At 37.6% G+C, this 23,982-nt stretch overlaps 1 protein-coding gene and 1 pseudogene across 13 annotated transcripts in view; both read right to left on the reverse strand.

The window, feature by feature from the left end:
* FRYL (FRY like transcription coactivator) overlaps positions 1 to 23,982 on the reverse strand; it is a 275,206-nt gene that overhangs the window by 56,509 nt on the left and 194,715 nt on the right. For all 13 annotated transcript variants that reach the window (XM_074396110.1, XM_074396104.1, XM_074396108.1 and 10 more), the window contains 12 exons: positions 23,523 to 23,715; positions 22,615 to 22,739; positions 20,981 to 21,038; positions 18,642 to 18,733; positions 14,518 to 14,690; positions 12,444 to 12,604; positions 11,827 to 11,937; positions 10,841 to 10,995; positions 9,776 to 9,875; positions 8,363 to 8,531; positions 4,236 to 4,495; positions 3,749 to 3,889 (listed from right to left, as the gene is read on the reverse strand). In XM_074396110.1, the coding sequence (XP_074252211.1) occupies positions 3,749 to 3,889; positions 4,236 to 4,495; positions 8,363 to 8,531; positions 9,776 to 9,875; positions 10,841 to 10,995; positions 11,827 to 11,937; positions 12,444 to 12,604; positions 14,518 to 14,690; positions 18,642 to 18,733; positions 20,981 to 21,038; positions 22,615 to 22,739; positions 23,523 to 23,715 (1,738 nt within the window). The remainder of the gene's footprint in view (positions 1 to 3,748; positions 3,890 to 4,235; positions 4,496 to 8,362; positions 8,532 to 9,775; positions 9,876 to 10,840; positions 10,996 to 11,826; positions 11,938 to 12,443; positions 12,605 to 14,517; positions 14,691 to 18,641; positions 18,734 to 20,980; positions 21,039 to 22,614; positions 22,740 to 23,522; positions 23,716 to 23,982) is intronic.
* Positions 21,999 to 22,066, reverse strand: LOC120363705 (U5 spliceosomal RNA; annotated as a pseudogene).

A 23,982-nucleotide genomic window follows, 5' to 3' on the forward strand; every position in this document is an offset into this window, starting at 1 on the left:
CATTTCTCTTGAGACAAATTTTATCAGAGTAAGTTCGACTTTAAGTGGTAGGTGAATAAACACAATCTAAATCAAAATTGGCACCGATCAACAATAAGATATTAATCAGCTTTATCAATACTGTCCTCCCTCTAACTCTCAACATTAGGTCTAATTAGGATGAAATGAACATGTTTAGTGGTTTCTACTTTATGCACTTTCTTTGCTTTTTTGTAAAAAATTTTTTAATGGAAATACTTCCAGTTAATAACATCCTAAGATTTTCCTCTGATTTTTAGTTAGCGAGCCTCCAAACTCAGGGTTTATCTTTTGTTTTGCCTTCCCCATTCCCTACAGTCAGCCAGAGTAGTCATTAAGAGCAAGGAACCAGAACTAAACTAGAACTCAAACTATACATTGCCTGGTTTGGAATGTGGATATACCACTTACTAATTCCATCACTTGGAAAGTTACTCTTAGTTTTCTCATCTGCAAAATGGGGGCAGTAATAGCACCTACTTCATACAGCTGTTAGGAAGATTAAATGAATTAAGGTTTATAATGCACTTTAAAATGGCTAGTAACATAGTATGAGCTAAGTAAGTAGAAAAACATTTCAGTAGTATATATTATACATATGTTTTAGTAAATTGCATATTACTGAAATAACTTCATAACTGATCAGCATATCTCCTTTTCTCCCTGCTTTAATCCTTACTACTCAAAATGTGGTCGCAGCAAGACAGGCATCGTTATCTGGAGTTTGCTAGAAATAAGAGAATCTCAGGCCCACCCTCACCTCCAGAATCTGAATGATTCATATTCTTACAGATGTATGAAAAGCCCTCCTTTAGATGACCCCTGGATGACTCTTAAAACATGATTTATTATGTCACAATAAAATTCCTTTTTTTTTTTTTTTTAAAAGATGGAGTCTTATTCTGTCACCCAGGCTGGAGTGCAGTGGCACCACCCTGGCTCACTGCTACATCTGCCTCCCAGGTTCAAGCAATTCTCCCTGCCTCAGCCTCTGGAGTAGCTGCAATTACAGGTGCCTGCTGCCACACCCAGCTAATTTTTGAGTTTTAGTAGAGACATGGTTTTGCCATGTTGGCCAGGCTGGTCTTGAACTCCTGACCTCAGGTGATCCGCCAGTCTTAGTCTTCCTAAGTGCTGAGATTACAGGCATGAGCCACCTTGCCTGGCCAAAACTCTTACAATGATTACCCAGTGATAACCTTCCATGCATGGCTCTTGACTCCATCCAATAGGCCCTACTTGCTAGTTCTCTCTGCTCTCAGGTTCTGCCTCCTCTGAATACTGTGTGCATTCCTGCCTCTGTGGCTTCCTTCTGCCTCACTATGGATCACTCCCAACCCTAATCCTATCAAGTCTTCAAGCCCCATTCCCCACCTTAACTCTACTCCATGAAGCTTTTACTCACTTCACAACCAGATCTGGGTTGGAATTCTAGATCTATTAAGTGACAGAGTGAGCCCTTGAGGAAATTACTGTTCTCCTTGCCTTGTTTTCCCATCTGTAAAACTGCAGTGATCTCATCAATCTCACAGATTTATTCTGAGAATTAAATAATGTGGATGAAGTGCTTTTACCATGTCTATAATAAGCACCTATAATAAGTACTTAAAACAGAACCAAAAAATTATTATTGACATTTAAAAATGGCTCCTTTTCAATTCCTAGAAAACGGCTATTCCCCAAATTTCCATTTGGCTTTTTCTAGTTCTGGCTCTAACTCCCTCATTCATTCATCCAATTAACAGGTACCGGCCGGGCGTGGTGGCTCAAGCCTGTAATCCCAGCACTTTGGGAGGCCAAGGCGGGCGGATCACCAGGTCAAGAGATCGAGACCATCCTGGCCAACATGGTGAACCCCGTCTCTACTAAAAATATTAAAATTAGCTGGGTGTGGTGGCGTACGCCTGTAGTGAGCCAAGATTGTGCCACTGCACTCCAGCCTGGTGCCTGGCAACAGAGCGAGACTCTGTCTCAAAAAAATAAAATAAAATAAAATAAAAAACAATTAACGGGTACCTTCTATGTGCCAGGCACTACTAAACGAGGATTTAGCAGTGAATCAAATAGACAAAAACTACCACTCTTAAGGAGCTTACAATCTACTGGTTGAAGCCAAACTAATGAGGTAAATAGGTAAAATACATCATGTGTTTGGTGATGATTAAGTGCCAGAAAGATCAATGAAGCAGGGAAAGGAAATGGAGTATGCATGCAGAGGTGGGGCATTTGCAGTTTTCGACAGAATGGGCAGCAGGAGTCCCAGTGAGCACTGACACCTGAAGGAGGACCTGAAAGAGGCAGGGAGTGAGTAATGTGGGTAACTGCAGAAAGAGCAGGCAAGTGAGTACAAGGGCCTGGAGGAGGGAATGCCTGGTCAGAGAGCCGGGAGCAAAGGCGGCCAGCGCAGCTGGAGGGTTGGAGCACTCCAGAGAATACAGGAGACATAGTCAGAGAGGTGATGTGGGGTCACGCTGCTTTGTACTATACACCAACAGCTCCCTAGGCACTTCTCAAAGGTGCTACACCTTTGGTACACCTTGACGGTGATGCTTTCAGTGACCAAGTGAACTCCGGGAATGCTGGGTAAAGCAAAGCTATTAAGTGGTTTGGTTAAAATAGAATCTGTAGGAAGCTTCACTTACTTATTTTTATTTTATTTTATTATTATTATTATTTTTGAGACAGAGTCTCACTCTGTTGCCCAGGCTGGAGTGCAGTGGCGTGATCTTGGCTCACTGCAACCTCTGCCTCCTGGGCTCAAGCAATTCTCCTGCCTTAGCCTCCCGAGTAGCTGGGATTACAGGTGTGCAGCAACACATCTGGCTAATTTTTGCATTTTTAGTACAGATGTGGTTTCACCATGTTGGCCAGGCTGGTCTCAGATTCCTGACCTCAGTGATCCACCCACCTCAGCCTTCCAAAGTGCTGGGATTATAGGTATGAGCCACCGTGCCCAGCCTGTAAGAACTTTCAGATAACCTTCTTTAGAAGTAGTCTTCCTTGGACCACACTTTTGAGGGATGCTGCCACAGGATGGATATCTATATCTGTATCTACAAGACATGCGTGCATGTGTGTATATTCTATTTAACCCTCTCGTTTGATAGTTTCGTATCAAACGTGTCCTCTTGTCTTGGGCAGGTTTGGATGTTGCTTTCTCTCCTGGAAGGCAAAGATGTTATCTTCTTAATTTTGTATCTCTTACCATGCTTTCCCTCGCTTCCAGCAGCCTGGAGAACAATCCTATAGGCACTCAGCTCTCACCCACCATCCTGTTCTTGTATCTAAATGCCAGCTCTGCCTAGCAGAAACTAGAAACATCCCCAATGTGTGGTTTTAGCTTCAATATCACTTTCTCTTGAGTGTCATCTTGAATCCTAGACAGCTGGGGTTCCTAGGTTTTTTACTCTCAGAACTGTGCAATTTTCCTTTATCACACTGTACTGTATTAACTTACTGATTTATTCACTAAATAAATTAGATGTAGGTTCAACGAATAAATTCTGTATTACCCATCAGATTGTAATGCCCAGAGGAGCAGCTGGTCTGTCATAATGATGGATAACATTTGCTGACTGAATCAATGAATAAATCCATGTGCTACTTCCTGACTGTCTTCATCCGGCCCTTGCCTTACCTCTCCCTGGCAACTGCTGTCCATGCTCTGACATTACAAGATACTGGTAAATATATATACGTATTTTAAAGTTAAACAAACTTGGATACATACGTAAGGCAAGAGGCTTGGTTCACTATTCACCCCACAAATGCTGATCAGAAAGTGCAAAATGATTTTCAGGTTTTTCGGCCAGCCATCTGCAAGTGTGGTCCACACGTTCTCCACCTCTGACCAGGCCAGTTCATCGCCATACTAGATGCAATATGCATAAAAGATACTTTAGTCATGACTGCCTACTATAAAAACCAAACTTGTCATACCGTGAAATATTAAGAAATAATGTTTAGTATAGATAGCTTTAATCATTTCCACACTTTACAAAAACAATCATTTCTTTCAACAAATCTAAACATGAATATCATTAATCATACATGGTTTTAGTAAAAAACTTCATATCTAATGAGTTTTTTTAAAGAAAAATTTATAATGCATTTTTGTTTGGTTATCACACAATTACAGAACGTCTTCATCTGTTTCTAACCACATCTACTAACTCAATAATTCTGTGCAGCAATTATAAGTACAAAACTCATTTTACCTTTGCTGTCATATACATCAGATTGTTCAAAACCATTGCAGTGGCTTGTGGAGATCCCCATCCTTCTCCCCGTAACCAGCGCCTGCTAGTCACCATAAGTTCCCGGTCTTTTAAGGAATCATCTTCATCTTCATCATGTCGCCTTGCTGTGGGCAGAGGTTTTAAGTCCACCAGCTCAATGTTGTTCATCCATGGTAGCAGGTAGTGCAGCATCACCTGGCGCCCAGCAGGGTGAGCTGTTTGGATTCTCTGGCTTATCTCTGAAAGTGAAAACAAGTCAAAGAAGAGAACTGATGTAATTTCAGCTTCCTCTGATCCATAATTAATTTCAACAGATTTCAGAAGCCAGATTTTATTCATTTTACTCATTACCCTTAACAATTATGAGTACTGTTTTTCCTTTTAACAAATTTCACCTCAATGACAACATACAGTTAACAACTAACATAAATCACATATATTGTACACAAAATACTTTTGGCAGCTAAAATAAATGTTTGTGCACTGTTGTTGGCATTGTAAAATGATACATACTTTATGGAAAACAGTATGGTGATTCCTCAGAAAATTAAAAATAGAACTATCATATGATCATGAATCCACTCCTAAGTATACATTTGAAAGAACTGAAAGCAGAAATTCAAACAAATATTTGTATATACATGTTTGTAGCAATTCACAAGAGTCAAGAGGTAGGTGGAAGCAACCAAAATGTCCATTGACAGATGAATGAATAAACCAAATGCATATACATATAGTAGAATATTATGCACCCTTAAAAAGGGAAAAAAAGGAAAAAAATCCTGTCATATGCCAAAACATGGCTAAAGCTTGAACACATGCTACCTGAAATAAGCCAGTTACAAACAAAAATACTGTAGATTCCACATATACGGAGTACCTAATGTAGTCAAATCCATAGAAACACAAAGTAGAATTGTGATTACCAGGGCTTGGGGGCAGAGAGAAAAGGAGGATTGCTATTTAGTGGGTATAGACTTTCAGTTCTGCAGGATGAAAAGGTTCTAGAGGTCTGTTTCACAACAATGTGTATTCTGGAACTGAAAAATGATTAAGTGTGATGGTTCACACTTGTAATCCCAGCACTTTGGGAGACTGAGGTGGGTGGATCCTGAGGGTCAGGAGTTTGAGACCCGCCTGACCAACATGGTGAAACCCATCTTTACTAAAAATACAAAAATCAGCCGGGTATGGTGGCATGCGCCTGTAATCCCAGCTACTCAGGAGGCTGAGGCAGGAGAATCGCTTGAACCCGGGAGGTGGAGGTTGCAGATGGAGCACCACTGTACTCCAGCCTGGGTGCCAGAGCAAAACTCTTTCTCAAAAAAAAAAAAAGATTAAGATGGCAAATTTTGTTGTTGTTTTTTTTATCACAATGAATAAAACTGTAATCAAAAGATAAAAGGACATCTTTATACACAGATTAATTTTAAACTGACCCATTAAGAACCTCACAGATTTTGGTTCTATATAGGGGAAATGCCTATGATGTGCCTGTTATGTTTATAATCATCAACTTTAATGCTTATGACAAACCTGTGAGGTGGGTGGAGTCAGAGTAATTTGCTGAACAATTACCAAATGGCACAGACTCAAATACAAGGTCAATTCCAAAGTCCATGAGCCTTTTATATATGGTTTAATTTCCATAAATCATTAAAAGTAAAAATCTTCTTTCTCCTCTGCTCCTCTCTTTCCCTGCTAGACCCTGTACTTACTTACTCATTAGGAAAGTGATTTATTATAACCTGGCTCTGGAATTGCACAACCCTGGGGTTTGAATCCCACAGATCTACCACATATAGACAGCCTGACCTAGGGCTAAACTGTCCACCTCCAATCCTTATTTCTTATTCTGTAAAAACAAAGTAACAAAACTAGTTGCCTCATGAAGTTATTGTGCAAACCCGACAGAATGCCAGTGAAGTGCTCAGTCCTGGTATGCGGTTATGCTCAACTTTAACGTTTTACAAAGATTCTATTAAGACATCAATTTATTACCTCTGGTATAAAGTAAAAGACATGGAGTTCAGAAGCTGAATGAAGAGATCCTGACTAGGGAAGGAAGAGTCTGTGTCTGTGGAAGTAAGGGTCATGGTGGTGGCTTCATCTCCTGGAGGGAGATGAAATTGTAGGAGGTGGGGGCTCAAGATGATATCCCAGGAACACTAATACTTAAGATACGGGGCTGGGTACGATGGCTCACACCTGTAATCCTAGGATTTTAAGAGGCTGAGGTGGCCAGACTGGGTAACACAACCAGATACCCTCCCTACAAAAAAAAAAAAAAGCCAGCTGTGGTGGCACACGCCTGTAGTCCAGCTAGTAGGAAGGTTAAGGGAGGAGGATGGCTTGGATGAGAGAGAGCGAGAGAGAGCGAGAGAGAGCAAGAGAGAGAGAGAGAGAGAGAGAGAGAGAGAGAGAGAGAGAGAGACTCTGTCTCAAAAAAAAAAAATCTACCCAAAGAGATAGAAAAGGAATACTCAATGGTGGAAGAAAAAGCAGGACATACTAAGTTTTTGGAAATCAAGTGAGGTCAGAACTTAAAGAAATATAAGATGGCTAATACCAACTGCTGTGGAAAGTAGCAAACAGACTGAAGCCAGTGACTAGACTGAGCAGTGAGAAGGCACTTGGTGAGGTTACAGAAAGGAAATGGACACTGGTGGAGTGTGAAGGCCATCTGGGGGGATCTAAGGCATGCAAGAAGACTGAGAATATGGCAAGGCACAGCGGTGGGAAAGGTCAGGAGCAGGGGTGAAGGAGGGAAAGGATGTGAGGAGCAGAATGGGAAGGGCCACAGAGCTGACAGCATTTAAAGACCACTGCATTGAATCTGGAGAAAGAATCATGGCCCTCAAATTTTAAAGTGGCAAAGTTTATGTTGATATCTGAAGCTGTGCAATAAAATCCTAAATGAATATTGTGTTTGTCTTGCCTTGGAAACCATGAAAGTGAAAACATAGGTTAGCTATGGAATTTGTCAGGTTGACAGGTTATGTTTTGGTTTAGAATGAACTGTCTTAAGCAAAGCAGTTAAAATTAGCTGATGCTAGGACAAGAGTGTCTGAAGACAGAACTGAAGGAAGGACAAGGTGGTGGAGGTGTAGGCACAGTCGACACCTGTACCAGCAGACATCCCAGGCAATGACATGACATTCTGAACAGCTACATGATCTCTGAGACCCGGCTCAGGCTCTCTGCTTTCTGTGCAGAAGCCTCTAGCAGAAACTCAGCAGCCGAAAAATCCGTGTTCACTGTGGCCACTATTTTGTGTTGATGACTACCCATATCCATCTTGGAAGGGCTGTCAGGGATTTTGGGGCATAACTGCTGCCAACTACCAGGGGAAATCAAACAGGTCAACTGCTTTTAAGAACTAAGTGTTAGGAGAATTTAAGCTGTTGTTATTGCTTTTTTCTCCCACTCAGGTGAATTAGGGATAGGAAAGAAATTTCTACTGCTAAAATAGGTGCTGTGGAAAGATTCCAGGCAGGCTAAAGCCACTATCTCTTGAGACCAAATGAAAGAAATGACCCACAGCAGAACTCTGCAATCTCCCAGATCCAAGCGTTGCTGCACGTCCAGTAGTTAGAGTGGAACAAGATCCTGAGGTAGGCAACAAGCAAGATGAAAGAGTTTTTGCTCAAGGAACTGTCCCACCTGCTCTTACGATCACGGGTTTCACTCACAGAAAACTACCTGTATCTTTATCCTTGCCTATTTTTATTATTTAAGTTATGCTAATACACAAGATAAAATGTATTCAATAAGTTCTGTGTTTACTAAGAAATACTTTTAAGTCACACATGAAAAGTCCTCCCTCTTGTACTTTTTTCTTGCTTTTCTTTTTTTTTTTTTTGGATGTAGTACGGAGTGAAGGGAAGGTCAGATATAAAACCTTATAAGGACGCCATTGATAGAAAAACCTAAATATTGTGACAGATCAGAATTAAGAGTTCTTATTGAAGAAAAAAATATTTCCTATGTAAAGACATGTCTGGTTTTGATTTAACCTATAATTTAATACATTTATAATTTTCTAAAAATTGTTTTTGAAGAAATGATTAACAAACAGAAACTAGTAATCAGTTCATTGATCATACCTGAGAATATGGCGAGAGTTAGCTCAGGATACGCCCTTGCTAGTTCCTCAGACAACTGATAATATGAAACAGAATACAGGTGTGGTAGAGGAGACAGCTGGCTGAGTACTCCATCTGTTCTCTGAACCTCCAATTTGTGAGCATAGCGAAACATCTTCGGTTCCAGAATCTACAGGAATGTAATTCCATCAACTTAGGTTAAGATTTTATAGGTCCTCTAAAGTTTAACCAAAATTTTGTATTTTTTAAAGAACTCTTCTCCCAAGGCTGAATGCAGTGCCTTGCACCTGTAATACAATTTCAATACTTTGGGAGGCAGAAGTGGGAGGATCACTTGAGGCCAGGAGTTTGGGACCAGCCTGCCCAACATAGCAGAACCTCATCTCTACAAAAAATTTAAAAATTAGCTAGGTGTGGTGGTGTGTGCCTGTGGTCCCAGCTACTCAGGAGGCTGAGGTTGGAGGATTGCTGAGCTCAGGAGGTAGAGGCTGCAGTGAACTGTGACTGTGCCACTGCACTCTAGCCTGGGCGACAGAATGAGACCCTATCTCAAAAACAAAAGGAAGCAAAACAAACAAAAACCTTTCTCACTAAAAGAATTTACTTTCCTCATATTTAATGCCAATGATCCAGATCAGTAACATAGTCTGAAAATAACTCCAGCAACTTAATATACAATTACCTGAAAAATATTTACCACTTTTCCCAGTCAGAAATATGGTAGTACAATATAAGTGAAAAAAAAAAAAAACCAACAACCCTTGAAGCAGATCCTTTTGACATTATACTATTTAAAGAACTATACTGCTGAACTTTCCTCTTAATTAACCAAGGCATTAGGGTATAATTCCTAAGATGGACCTACTGGCATCAGAACCACTTCAGAGCCTTTGGAGAAAGCATCTACCTGAATCCTGTTCTTCTTAGCCCTTGGTTAAGAGGAAAGAATCTTGCCTTATTATGTATTAGCTAAATACTGCATATTAATAACAGATCTGTGTTTGGTAAGTTAACTTTCTAAGTTATTTATCCTCAATCCAATAAAGAAAAGTTACATGAGAATATGATAAAAAGATCTAATTATTTTTCACATGGCTCTCCAAAAAAATTCAGACACACATTGTTTTCATCTGCTGAACAGAAATACTTACATGGACACATCTTTACAAGTACCTTTATGTACATACACACACATTATTACACATAATCCTTCTACAAAACACTTAGGAATAGTTTGCATTATTTATAAATTTAAATATCTATATTATCTTTGTCTTATATTTCTAATAATAATTGACTTGATACCATAATTATTATAAATAAAGCTAAATACTATGTTTTAATGGCAAGACTAAATTATTGAGCTTCATTAAATCCTGAGTAAAAAATATTTAAATTAACATGTTTACAAACCTGTAAAAGTTGCATAGCAACTTCATAGATACTTCTAGAAGAATCAGCTGCTTTAAACAGTATCAGATTTAGAAGCATCACTGTGTCACACTGATAATCCCTAGGAATAAATTTTACATATTAGGTAAATAACAATGTCTAAAGGCTTTTGTGCCATTTAATAAATATGATATGCAAAGGGCAAGGCTTATAAGCACATGTCTTCTAGGCCTATGAGCGGACTTGGGTTTTTTCAAGGCAATAGGTACAACAACAGATACATGGTGATCATTATCCTTATTTTGGTTAAATTCCATTAGAACACAGGTGTTCAACCTTTTGGCTTCCCTGGGCTACACTGGAAGAAGAAAAATGTCTTGTGCTACACATAAAATACACTAAAAACAGCTGATGAGCTAAATAATAATAATAAGGTCCATGCGTAAGTTTTGTAATATCCACCACCACTAAGCAAAAAAGTCCTCACATTCAAAGGGATGGACACAACTGCATTAGAGTTTAAGAAAAGAAAATACAGTCAACCTTCTGGGGATCAAAAATATGTGGGAAAGACCAGGTACAGCAGCTCATGCCTGTAATTCTAGCACTTTGGGAAGCCAAGGGGAGAGGCCAGGAGTTTGAGACCATCCCGGGCAACATACATAGTGAGACCCTGTCTCTACAAAGAACTTAAAAATTAGCCAGGCATGGTAGTGGGAGCCTACAGTCCTGGCTACTCAGGAGGTTGAGGTAAGGGGACTACCTGAGCCTGGGAGTTTGAGGTTACAGTGAACTATGATCATGCCACTGCACCCTAGCCTGGGTGACAGAGCAACACCATGTCTTCAAAAAAAAAAAAAAAGTATATGGGAGGATTTGCATAAATACAAATACTACAGCATTTTCTATAGACGACTTGAGCATTCATGGATTTTGGGATCTGAGAGGAGTCCTAGAACCAATCCCCCAGAGATACTGAAGGACAACTAGACTGGTGTCTTCATATTTTTTAATTCAAAAGAAAAACTTTTAAGAAACAAATTAAAAAAAAAAACCGTAAGATAGAGAGGTCTGTATCTAATGTACCTGTTCTGGAAAACATTAGCAATGGCTTTAAAGCAGCCGGCCGCCACCCTCCTGGAGCCCGTGTAGCAGCGGTCCACAGCCCAGTACATCAGGTTGCTCTGATCAGGGTTCAACTCCAGCAACAATGTAACTGCTTCACAGCCCAGCTGGTGAACCTAGGTAAAGGTTGCAAAATTGCCCAAGAGAGACAACATTATATATTTTCTGTCAATTTCCCTACAGTTCTTACTAAAGTAATATTGAGCATATATTTACTGCATTTAATAGAGAAAGTCCATCTCCTTTTGTTCACCTCCCTCTCAGTTTATTCAGCCAGCAGAAAAAAAAAAACCACACGGATGAATTGTATTTGGCCACTTGCTTTTTACATAAGCCTCTCTAGTATACTTCTAACAGAGCCCTGAAGGCAGTTAATGAATATGAATAGTGATTAAGTGCTTTCAGAAAAGTGAGTCATTAACCTCTCCAATTATTTTTATCAAGCTTTATTCTTGTTTTTGATGACCCACTAGAAAAATTGTTCTGAGGGGAAAAAATATAAGCCCTATTTTAAATTGTGAAGTCTGTGTATGTACAATATGAGAGTAAGAAAGGTAAAGAGTGTGGAGGGCAAGGAGGAATGATTAATTGGAAAGTGGTTAAAAAAGTAAAATGAAACATAGCAAATAACAGATTTCTTCCATGCAGCTCAATATATTCTACATTAATATCTTATTTATTGACTTAGAACCCTGTTGAGAGACACACATCCCTGTGTTAATCCTATAATTATTAAAGAGAAATTAAAATTATTCAAATTAATGATACGTAAGAATTAGAACATTTTTACATTATGGGATTCTATTTAACTTTACATAATATGCTTTTTGCATATAATCCTAACCTATCTTATTTAAAAAAAGACTTGTTTTTAGTGCAACATACATTTACTGCAAATAATACAATGAAAATTTATTATGAACCCTTAAGGAAATTGACATAATTACCTTTTTGTCCAGAGAATCCAAAATGTTATCCAGCCATTTGTACAAATAGCCATCTGATGAAAGTCCTACATTATCTGCAACAGGGCCACAACATAGTACAGCAGACATAGCCTTCAAATAATAATATTAAAATTACATTTAACAAGTTTAATAGGTTAAATATTATTTGCTTAATGAGAAGAGGCAAAATACTTATCTAGTCACAATACTTTTATTTTTTTCTTTACAAATTATTTTTTTTAACTGAGAAATTTATTATGGGTAAGTAAATATGATACCAAATTAGATATGGAGTTTGAACAGTACTGGAAGGGAAGATAAAAAGATCAAGCAAAAGTACTTAAGGGGGAAAAAAAAGGCACTTCTTTCAAGTAATCCTTAGCTCTTTAAGATAACAGTGATCAAATTTGAGTAGATTCGGGAACTCTTTTTCATTGTATTTTATGTACTTAAATAAAACTTACAGTGTAAGTTTTGAATATGGCAGAAAAATGTATATTCTAAAACTCTCTGATACTTTGAAGAAATTCTTATCTTCTTTACGATACTAGTGACTGAACATAAAAATATTTAACTCTGCTCCTAAGAAAAAAGAAATCAGGTTTCTAAGTAAATACCTTTAATGCACAGTATTGATGTCTATTAATTTGCATATTTCTATCACTGTATCTGTCCAAGGGCGTAAACATGATGCTGAAAGGACCTGCCCAGTGACTGAACAGCATAAACAGACTGTGACGAAGGCTCTGTTGAGGAAAAATACTTCTTCTCTGGTGCACTGCAAGTCAAAAAAAGACAAAAAACATTTATTTCCATTTCTTTTTGCTTTATCTTTTATGCTAACATGTTACTGAATGTACAATACTGTTAAAAAGAAAGCAAAAGTTTCCATTTCAAACTACCAAAACCTCTACATGTAGCAGAGATCATTTATATGTGTGTGTGTATTTATATATATATGCAAATCACAGAAACAGACTTGCAGTCTGTGTCACCCTGTTGCAGCATTACATAACATAGAGCTTCTCCACAAGCAGAAATTCCATGGCAGGCTCAATGGCACATGGAGGCTGGCACAGAGGTGGGGCCACGAGCCCATTTCTCCCTGGGCTATCACTGGCTATATGGTGAGATTGGCCAAGATTTTAACACAGACACACCTCTGTATCTTGGTTCATTGGTAAGTAAGGGCTTTGACTGAGATACGTGTTTTTAAACTTTTTTTTTTTTTCAGCAGGAAAGCCTTTTTCTGCTAAAAGAGACTTACAAGTAATCTCAATATATGAAATAGGTAAAAGGAGAGTTAAGGCCTGGTGTCCAAACACATTCTGCTGCCTTCTGCTGATGGCACCAGAGAACCTCAGGGCTTTCAGAAATAGCAAAGTTTGAAAACCACTGGTTTCAATGATCTCCAAGGACTTTGTTCACCTACTTTGAAATTATACTATATAATTTCTCTGTATCTATCCTTCTTGAAGTAACTCAGCAGTATCACAATAAACCAATGTGGAAGTTGTAAAAAAAGTGTTTGGTAACAGACTAAACCATATATTTACATTAGTGAGCTTCAGATCAGAAATTTTTGAAAAAATATGCTCTTTTTCTTTAATAGTGTCATTTTTTCCCCAAAGATCAAAACAAGGCTCCTACACTTGAAATTGACATATGTAATTAGTGCTTAATAACCCTGTTATAAAATACAACCCATGTTCTTTAGACATCAACTGTCTGTATATACTATTCAAAGTAACGATGCGACTTTAATTTTTCAGGAAGAAAAAGAAACATTTGTATTTATACTATAAGCCAAAGGCTACAGTCACATTACTTTTTACATTTGTAAAGAATTTGACTTTTTTTTTTTTTTTTGAGAGAGAGAGTCTTGCTCTGCTGCCAGGCACCAGGCTAGAGTTGCCAGGCCCCAGGCTAGAGTGCAGTGGCGCAATCTCGGCTCGCTGCAACCTCCGCTTCCCAGGTTCAAGCAATTCTCCTGCCTCAGCCTCCCGAGTAGCTGGGACTACAGGCACACGCCACCACACCCAGCTAATTTTGTATTTTTTAGTAGAGACGGGGTTTCACCATGCTGGCCAGGATGGCCTCGATCTCTTGACCTCGTGATTCGCCCGCCTCGGCCTCCCAAAGTGCTGGGATTACAGGTGTGAGCCACCATGCCTGGCCAAGAATTTAACTTTTAAAAATGTAATTGTGTATATTAATCTTCCTAGTAGCTAAACCAGTACCTGTCAATATAGAATCTATTCAATAATTAGAACATATCTGGTAAGTCAATAACATTATATTCTTGTTACATTTTGTATATATGACCTATACTCTTCCCCATTATTCAAAAGTATCTTCTTAATTTTATTCTCAATTATCATTTGAAACACTATACTCTGCTTACTGAATCTAAAACAAGCTTTTCTAGAATGCTTATTCTATTGATTTCTCCAGGTTCTTATGTCAGTAACCTCATTATTGTTGAAATTCTATGCTGGGTTGCTTTTTTATTTGTAATAATTGACAATAATTCAAAAGGAAAACAAACTCCAGCCACCCATGTTATGCTGACATATTTTTCCAATATGTTCACAAGTTACTTTATCAACTTAGATTATTAAACCTCAAGGAAAGAAACAACATGACGATTCCTTAATACTCAGTAACGCTTTAAGAAACTGAAAATAATACCTGGAACATTCTGAATAATATTCGCCACTAAGGCACTAAAATGGCATCGTATATCCTTCAGTGTGTCCGAGTCTTTTTCATTTTCTGCTTCCAGGAGTTGTCTAGTTAAATCTACATACTCCAATAATGTGTTGTTGAGAAAATGTGTTTCATTATCAAGGCCACCACTTGCACTGAAAATATTGAAGAAAACAAATGATAAATAAAATAAGACTTTAAATTATAATTAAAGTAAAAAATTCTTAATACTCAAAAATCAGAATACATGTTAATTTTGCATTGTCATGGTAGCATGCAACTTAATATATGAAAATTAAATCAACATGATTTGGCTTACTTTAATATGAAAATAGATGGTGCTTCTTAATCTAGGAATTCCTATTGCAATTTTTATTATTCAACTCCATATCTAGCTTTAATCAAGTGAGTGCTAAATGTTGAAACATAGAGCTTTCTATATAAAGAGACCGGGAGGCATATGAAATGGGGAGGATCAGTTTAGAAAGGTAGAAAGAGGAAAGACTAGTTCTATTTATTCATAGTTGCCATGTCTACTCATATTATGCCTTCAGCAAAATCAAACATCTATTAGCCACTTATTCTTAGTAAGATTCTGGGAGAGGTATTATCAGGGGCACAAAAATCTAAGAGAATTTGGCTGGCACGGTGGCTCATGCCTATAACCCCAGCACTTTGAGAGGCTGAGGTCAAGAGATCAAGACCAGCCTAGCCAACATGGTAAAACCCCATCTCTACTAAAAATACAAAAATTAGCTGGGTGTGGTGGCGTGTGCCTGTAGTCTCAGCTACTTTGGAGGTTGAGGCAGGAGAATTGCTTGAACCTAAGAGGTAGAGGCTGCAGTGAGCTGAGATGGTGCCACTGCACTCCAGCCTGGTGACAGAGCAAGACTACATCTAAAAAAAAAAAAAAAAAAAAAGGCCGGGCGCGGTGGCTCAAGTCTGTAATCCCAGCACTTTGGGAGGCTGAGGCGGGTGGATCACGAGGTCAAGAGATCGAGACCATCCTGGTCAACATGGTGAAACCCCGTCTCTACTAAAAATACAAAAAAAAAAAAAAAAATTAGCTGGGCATGGTGGCACGTGCCTGTAATCCCAGCTACTCAGGAGGCTGAGGCAGGAGAATTGCCTGACCCCAGGAGGCGGAGGTTGCGGTGAGCCGAGATCGCGCCATTGCACTCCAGCCTGGGTAACAAGGGCGAAACTCCGTCTCAAAAAAAAAAAGAATATCTGCAATGCGCTGGGAGCAGTGGCTCACACCTGTAATGCCAGCACTTGAGGAGGCCAAGGTGGGTGGATCACTGAGTCCAAAAGATTGATACCAGCCTGTGCAACATGGTGAAACCCCATCTCTACAAAAATACAAAAATTTGCCAGGCCTCGTGGTGTGTGCCTGTAGTCCCACCTACTTGGGAGGCTGAGGCAGGAGGACTGTTTGCCCCTGGGAGAACTGTGATCTAGTCACTGCATTCCTGCCTTGGTGACAGATCAAGAGCCTGTCTCAAGGAAGAAAAATATCTGCAATGAGATTTTCTTTGAGGCAAGGGATCTGTGTCTGTGCCTGGAAACCAATGACTGACTGATAGGCGGGTATTTGGTTAGAGTCAGAAGTCCTGGATTCCTGTCTTGTTTCACCAATCATTAAGCATGTATCCAGTATTCCTACCTCAGAGTGTTTAGTAAGGATGTAAATGAGTTGCAACATATGAAAAGGCCTACTAAACAATAAGTGTTATATAAATGATTAGCTATTACATTTGCATTTATTTAGGTCAGCTTTTTTCTTATTATGTTTGAAAAGTACTTCTAATATGTATTATTTTAAAAGTAAAAAATATTTTTTTTACTAGCTATGAATAGCTTTGGAATAAATATCCTAAACTTATGAAAACAAGAGTAAAACGTTGCTATGAGGCTACAGTATATTTACTGTATCAGTCTACAACAATATTTATTGAATAAATGCGTTTTTCAAGCTCTGGATCATGACCTATTAATGGATGGGAAACTGATTTAGTGGACTACAACCTGCACCAGAATAAAACCTTCATTCATTTAACAAATATTCATTATCTCCTATGTGTCAGGCCCATGGAATTCACTAGGTGAAAAACAAAAGATCCCTGTTTTCTTGGCATTTGGAATTCATTTTTTCCTTAGCCATGGAAATTAAAAAATCCAGAAGAGCAATAACTTTCTATTAATATCTCTTTTTAAAAATACTTCAAAACAAAATACACAACTGGGTTCAAAAGTCATTATTGCTTAACAGTATCATTTTTTATAGTTAATTTTAAATATAGCAACATTTTGCACTCCCCAAAATAGAAACATTCAAAGAATTCAAAGATTCTTCTATTAACACTGTAATTAAAGAACCAAAAAAATAAAAAATAAAAAAAAAGAAGATTTAGATGTGTATCAGGTTGTTAATATTTTGCAAGTCCACAAGTTTCAATTTTACTTTTCCTAACTTTAACTCTTAATTTTGTGGAGGAAAGAAAAGAAAATCTTTTTTTGTTTTTTGAGTGTAAGTTTTATTCTTGTTGCCCAGGCTGGAGTGCAATGGCACAATCTCAACTCACAGCAACCTCTGGCTCCCGGGTTCAAGCGATTCTCCTGCCTCAGCCTCCCAAATAGCTGGGACTACAGGCGTGTGCCACCATGCGTGGCTGCTTTGTATTTTTAGTAGAGATAGGGTTTTGCCATGTTGGCCAGGCTGGTCTTGAACTCCTGACCTCAGGTGATCTACCTGCATTGGCCTCCCAAAGTGTTGGGATTACAGGCATGAGCCACTGGGCCCGACCAATATTTCTTTTTTTTTATTTGCTTTTTACTAGGAAAGAAAAGTAAATCAATGGTTTAGATACTATGACTGAAGTTCTGTTTTGCCTATGCAACAATCCTGCAGAATGCAGGATGTACACATGTACCCCAGAGCCCAAAATATAATAATAATAATAATAATAATAATAATAATAAGCTCTATTTTGAAAGCATTTGTCAAAAGCATTCAATGTTATATATGAAAAGTGTTAGGTAAAATAATCAGGAGAAATGCTAAAGGAACAATGTTGTGTCGTTTTCGTAGTTACACTTGTTTGATTATTAATACTTCTTTTTTTCCTTTTTTGTTTCAGGACAGAGTCTCGCTCTTCACTCTTCACCCAGGCTGGAGTCCAGTGGCATGATCAAGGCTCTCTGCAACTTAAAGGTCCTGGGCTCAAGCAATTCTCCCACCTCAGCCTTCCAGGTATCTGGGATTATCAGTGCCTGCCACTATTCCTGGATGACTGTTTGCATTTTTTATAGAGATGGGATTTTGCTATGTTGCCTAGGCTGGTTTCCAGCCCCTGGGCTCAACCACCCATCTCAGCCTCCCAAAACGCGGGGATTATAGGCGTGAGCCACTGCACTTGGCCCACATTTTTTTTTTCTTAAGGTATCTTTTCAGTGATCTTTTTTGGATATGTCAGATCTATTATGTTTCTCCTTCAATGGTCAGGTAACACCATTATCCTCCTAAGGAAATTGTTATTTTTCAACATACAGTTGATGGAATTTTCCTCAAGGGGCTGGGCTTAGTGTGAAGATGCCTTTACTGCAGCAGTAACTCCAGGTTTCATGGTTTTATTTGTGAATGACAGAAAGCAGTTATGAATTATGTTAGTAGATTTCATAATTTTTCCTGGCAGGATAGATAAAAGGTTCATTGGAATAAATTTGTAAGCCTTACAATGTTTAGCTTGTGACTATATTATTTTTTCAATAATAAGATGTTCCTCAGAAGAAAAACATCTTTAAAATGAGGTAAGAAACAGGAAAATCTGTGAAGGAAAGGCCACTACTGTCCACTTGCCAAGATAACTAAATTCCAACAAATATCAAAATCATAGGAACAGTATATCCATTTTTTGCCTGAGGCAATCCAGTTCTGATGGGAGAGTTTTCAATTTGTTTTCAGCTATTGGTTAATGTACCAAATGCATATTTGTTAAATAATTTTTATAGTGACACATACAGGTTTTCTTGTTGCAATGGTGCTTTTCTGTTTTTGTACGTTTCATGAGTGAAAAGAGATTTAACAATCTGAATCCAATACTGACCTGTGACTAATGACACCAGCATCTGCCAGCAGTTCAAATATTCGTACCAGTTGTACTCGTAAAATGTCTCGACGCCTGCGCCGTTTCATATTCTATTCCAAAGACACAAATATATTAATTAAAATCTTGCTCATGTAACTTGGAAAGAATAGTGTGAATGTATGTCTTAGAGCTTTTGGGCTCATCAATGTTATTTTGCTTATAGAGTGTAGACTGTGGGTCCTCTCGCAACTACTGCCTCAAAGATATGTGTGAACAGTTTGAAATGCATGAGCCAAATAAAGTCACAAGGCATCTTACATGGTGACAGCCCCTTTGTGTCAGGGGAAGTAAAATACTATATTTTTAGTTTATTTGCTAATCAGACAGTTTTGGAATTGAAGCAATTAGTAAACTGTTATCATGGAATAATAAAGAATCCCTAACACCCTCCCAAATATATGACAGAAGTGTAGAGAAAACAGTCCTAAAAAGGAGTTAAGATTTTGCTCATGGCACAGTTTTCCAGTTAACAATCTTGGCACAAAAAATATAAACAAAAACAAGAAAAACTCCTTTACTCATTATGATATGAATAAATACGTTTGTATTACTTGGGCCAAAGAACTAGAATAATGCCTAGAAGAATAGCTGTAACATTTCAACTCGATTCTGCTTCTAGCAGAAAGTCATGTAAGATACTGATCACCTATATCACCTTCTATTATAGCTCATTATTTCACTTGTGATGTAATTCTCATATTACAGAGCAATTGACATATTTACTAGTCTTCCACTTTCCTGTCCATAACTCAATTTTTCTGCCTTCCACATGCGTGATAATTTACTAATGACCAGTCAATTACATTTGCTTTTCTCTGGGTCCTTTCTAAAGTTGACAGCAATTCATTTGGAACAGGACGATTTCTTATCAGTCTTTGAAGATTTCTAAAACTGGTTTTTGCAGTTTGGTTGGCTGTTTTCATTTTGTCTTCACAGAAAGAGTGTGAGTATAAAGCTCTTACACTGTAACTCACATTCAAGGCACATCACTGTAGTATTTAGTAACTTTCCTTCTGAAATTCAGAAGAATAAATACTGCTATTTTGTTTTGTTTCAATCTCGCATTTCTCTAATAAGTCATCCAGCACTGTAACCAAACTGATCAATCTGAAACGAAAATCAAATCAATGACAAAATGGGAATACTATCATGACCCTACAGTGCTGAATTAAAGGAGAGTGAGGAACTCCAGATGATGTTTCAAAGTCTCTAAACTAAAGCGATTGTCACCATCACCTTAGGGGATCCCCAACATTAACAGCACTGATTCTCAAATGTTCTACAGCAGACTCATCTAAGATGCTTTACAAAAATAGACTTCTGGACCCTACTCTGGGGATTTTCATTCAATAGGCCCATGAGTCTAAAATTTTTAGCAAGTTCCCCCGGTAATTCTCAGATGCCACACGCACAGGAACTACTGGTCTACTGGTTAAAGCTAAAACTAGTAGTTTTTCATGAGATAGTTATCATCTTGCTACCCAGCCTAATATTCAATCACTTCCCCTATAATACAATTATAGAGAAAAATTTGCAATTTCAAAATTCTCTGTGAAGTTTGCAAATGCTGTTCTTCGCCTAGAATACCTTTCCCTTGCTTGTCCACTGGGAAACGTGCTTCAAAATTAATCTCAAATACCAGCACTTCATCTGCTATCATGGAATAATAAAGAATTCCTAACACCCTGCAGCCAGAATCCCAGGCCTTCTTCTCTGTAGTTCTTAGATTCCCTTCTCTATGACTTTGAGTGCACAAGAAATTGTCAGAATTAAGGTTTTCACAACCATCTGTCTCACTAGACCTATAGTTTCTGAAAGTTACTCAGAATCTACAGGTTTGGGAATCTAGACTCAAGCCTGTGAAACTACAGCCCATGGGCCAAATCTGGCCCACTGCTACCTGTCACTGCAAATAAGGTTTCACTGGAAAACAGCCACACTCCATTTTTTACGTTGTCTATGAATGCTTTCATGCTACAAAGGCGGAGCTGAGTAGCTGCAACAGACACTGTGGCCTGTAAAGCTGAAAATATTTACCATCTGGTCCTTTACAGAAAAAGTTTGCCAACTCCAATCTAGACCCTATTTTCTACCCTCACTTAAACTACAGCAATTTTTCATCCATTTTACATAATTGGTTTCTGCATAAAATTTTCTGGGGGGAGGGGAAGTACCTGTATCTTAAATAGGAGACTGGACTAGATAATCAATCTCTTTTTAATTTCTAACTTTTGGTATAACATGTAAATATAGCAGAAAAATAAGTTCACTAACAGAGACTGTAGAACACAGCTCACCTCTGGCCTTCTTTCGAGTGCTTCTTTAATTATGGGATGTAATTCCTCTATTAGTTCCCTAGAAGAAAAATGGTACATATTCTATTAACAGCCACACAGATATAATCTGACACATGCAAATATGTAAACACATGATGTAAACTGACAAGTTTTAATTTGAATCCTACTGTTTTAAACACAATGTCTATTGTTTTATTTTGCTTATAAAATAACACATTGTATTTGGAAACCAGGAAAAAAATTATATCGGCCCCTTATTTTAATTTATAGAGATAAATACTACCAATATTTTTATTCAATCGGTTTGCAATCCACATGTCTTACTTAGTTGAAATTATTTTATATAAAATGGTATCCTCTTCTCTCTTCCTACACTAACATAGTTAATTTTATATGCCAATAATTAATTCATGATATTCAAACATAGGGTGGGATACTATTAATTTTTCTAGACATTTTCATTTATTAATGAATCATTAAATTTTGTCTAATTTTCTCTTACTAAAAATATTGTCTCAGTGAACAACTTTGTACATTTTTCAATGTCTTTATTTCTGACTATCTCCTTAGGATTAACTTTACACATGAAATTAATGGGTCAAAGGGTATAAACTTTGTAAAAATGACAAATTTTGCTTTATTTATATTTTGATTTTAAATGGAAAATGTGCTTATTTTAAGATTGGGAAAATTTGAAAAAACACAAAACAAACAAAAAAAATCAGCCACAATTTAATCATGTATCAAAAACTACTGATATTTAAAAGGATTTGCCTCCAAACTGTTTCTGATTATGAGAATTTAATTATTTTAAGTTGAGATCACTTTTACATCCTATTTTTTTCAATTAGCACAAAAATGTATTTATCTGTCATTCCAATTTTAGTATATGTGCTGCTGAAGCAAGCACATAAGTATATTTATCTGTCATAAAATCCTTTTCCAAAACTTTATTTACAAGGAATGCTATCCCATACCTATAATTACAATTTACTAATGTATTCTTTTTAATTTTTATTTAAATGTTCCTCTCCATGAAAATCTTTAGCAAAAGGCAAAAGATTTATAGAATCTGAAGAGAAATCAGAGTATTAACATACTCTTTGGTTATCATGGAGACAAAACATCAAATACCATTTCCTATTAATTGAAGAAATTCTCAAAAGAATAACTTCAGGGCCCAGAAGGCAACAAGGCAGAATCTCAGCCAAAACAGAAGAATTTGCTTCATTAATACAAAAAACATGAATGATATCAAACATCTATCTAAATACTTTTTGAAAGATATTCTAATTCTCTTGGATAAGAAGAGGTAAAGCCGGAGTTTTAACTACTAGGCCAAGATTACACATTAACAGAATGACTATATAAATAAATAGAGTAGGAAAATACTTAAGATTTATATGGCATTTCATTATTTCTAGAACATATAGGTAAGTTTTAATCTGCTCAATCAAAATGAGGAAATAAAACTTCCAATAAATGACTTGTTAAATGTTACATGGCTAGTTAACTGGTGAAAATCAGGCCTATTACATGACTATCCCAGTAAGTACTCTGCTAGACCCAACCACACCTTCTAAGTAGCACATTTATTCTTTTAGTGCATATAAAAAACCTAAGAACATAGTTACCTAAAAGCTCCTGGGTTGGTCCTGCCAAGACCTAGAACAAGGGATTCTGTGATTTCCATGCTCTCAGAGCGCATCATTGGAACTATGTGCTTAAACAAGGATGAAGGGGATGGGATTCCAACAATCTGGAAAAAAAAATATATTTTTAACAGCCACTAATGATACTATGTCCAATTAGATAATCTGAGATTTCAGTAATCTTAAATCAATGATAAATGGACAGGTGGAACTTTACTATGAATCGTACCCCAAATTTCACCTGTGGTGTACATAAAAGGTTAAATAACTTGCCCAATGGCTTAATGCAAGTTCATTAACAGAACTTGGGACTCTTGATTTCTTACAGACACTCACTATCATACAATAGGCTGATTTGCTTCATCAGATACTCTGTACCTTTTGATTCATGAACATGAAGAAAACAAAATAACTTCTAAAATAGTCACCAGTGTTAAAGTCAGACATTCTGGTCTTCAGTTTTGTCAGTTTCATGAAAACTAAACCACTGCTCTTATCAAGTACCCTTTAGATCACTACATGATTTAGGGAAATTCTAGAAAGGTGTTTAAGTATTCAAATGATTCCTTTCGGGTTTGGAGAAGTGTGAGAACTATAGGAACTGGAAGAAGGGAAAATAGGTATGACAATTTCTCTAATAATATTCAGAATGATGAACTGAATGAGCATGGGTATTTCTTTCCAAAGGAAAACTATGTGTGCATTATTGATTCCAACTAGGAATCCATAAAAACAATGACTGGGCTTCCTTGAGGTATTTTCCTTTTTTGCAAGTAAATAATACACTTTCAACCGAGTTACTTTATAGTCCATAAAAAGAAATTTTAAAACCTTGTTTTTATGGGGCCACTCAGATTTCATAGATCCAACAATGGATCTGAGAAACTTACTTTAGAATCAATGCTATAGCCGCTATCTGGGGTAGACGCCAGCGTCTCAGGAGGAGAACATCTCACAGAACCTGCAGATGTGGAAGATGACGATGTTGCTGCACTGCAGCAAAGGATCAGATAATTTCTCCACAGGCCAATGTATGAGTCACTGCTTGTGGTGGTGTTTACTTTCTTAGCATTGATGGGACTACTAAGGAAAACAAAAGAAAAAAAATAGGCAGATATGAACAACACAACATGTTTTTAAAAGTTTGTTTTAACTAATGCTAAATTTTTCTTTCTTTCTTTCTTTCTTTCTTTCTTTCTTTTTTTTGAGACAGAGTGTTACTCTGTTACCCAGGCTGGAGTGCAAGTGGCACGATCTTGGCTCACTGCAAGCTCCACCTCTCAGGCTCAAGGGATCCTCTCACCTCAGCCTCCAGCGTAGCTAAGACTATAGGTGCATGCCACCATGCCC

The sequence above is a fragment of the Saimiri boliviensis genome, chromosome 3 (assembly GCF_048565385.1).
Source record: "Saimiri boliviensis isolate mSaiBol1 chromosome 3, mSaiBol1.pri, whole genome shotgun sequence".
Lineage (NCBI taxonomy): Eukaryota > Metazoa > Chordata > Mammalia > Primates > Cebidae > Saimiri > Saimiri boliviensis.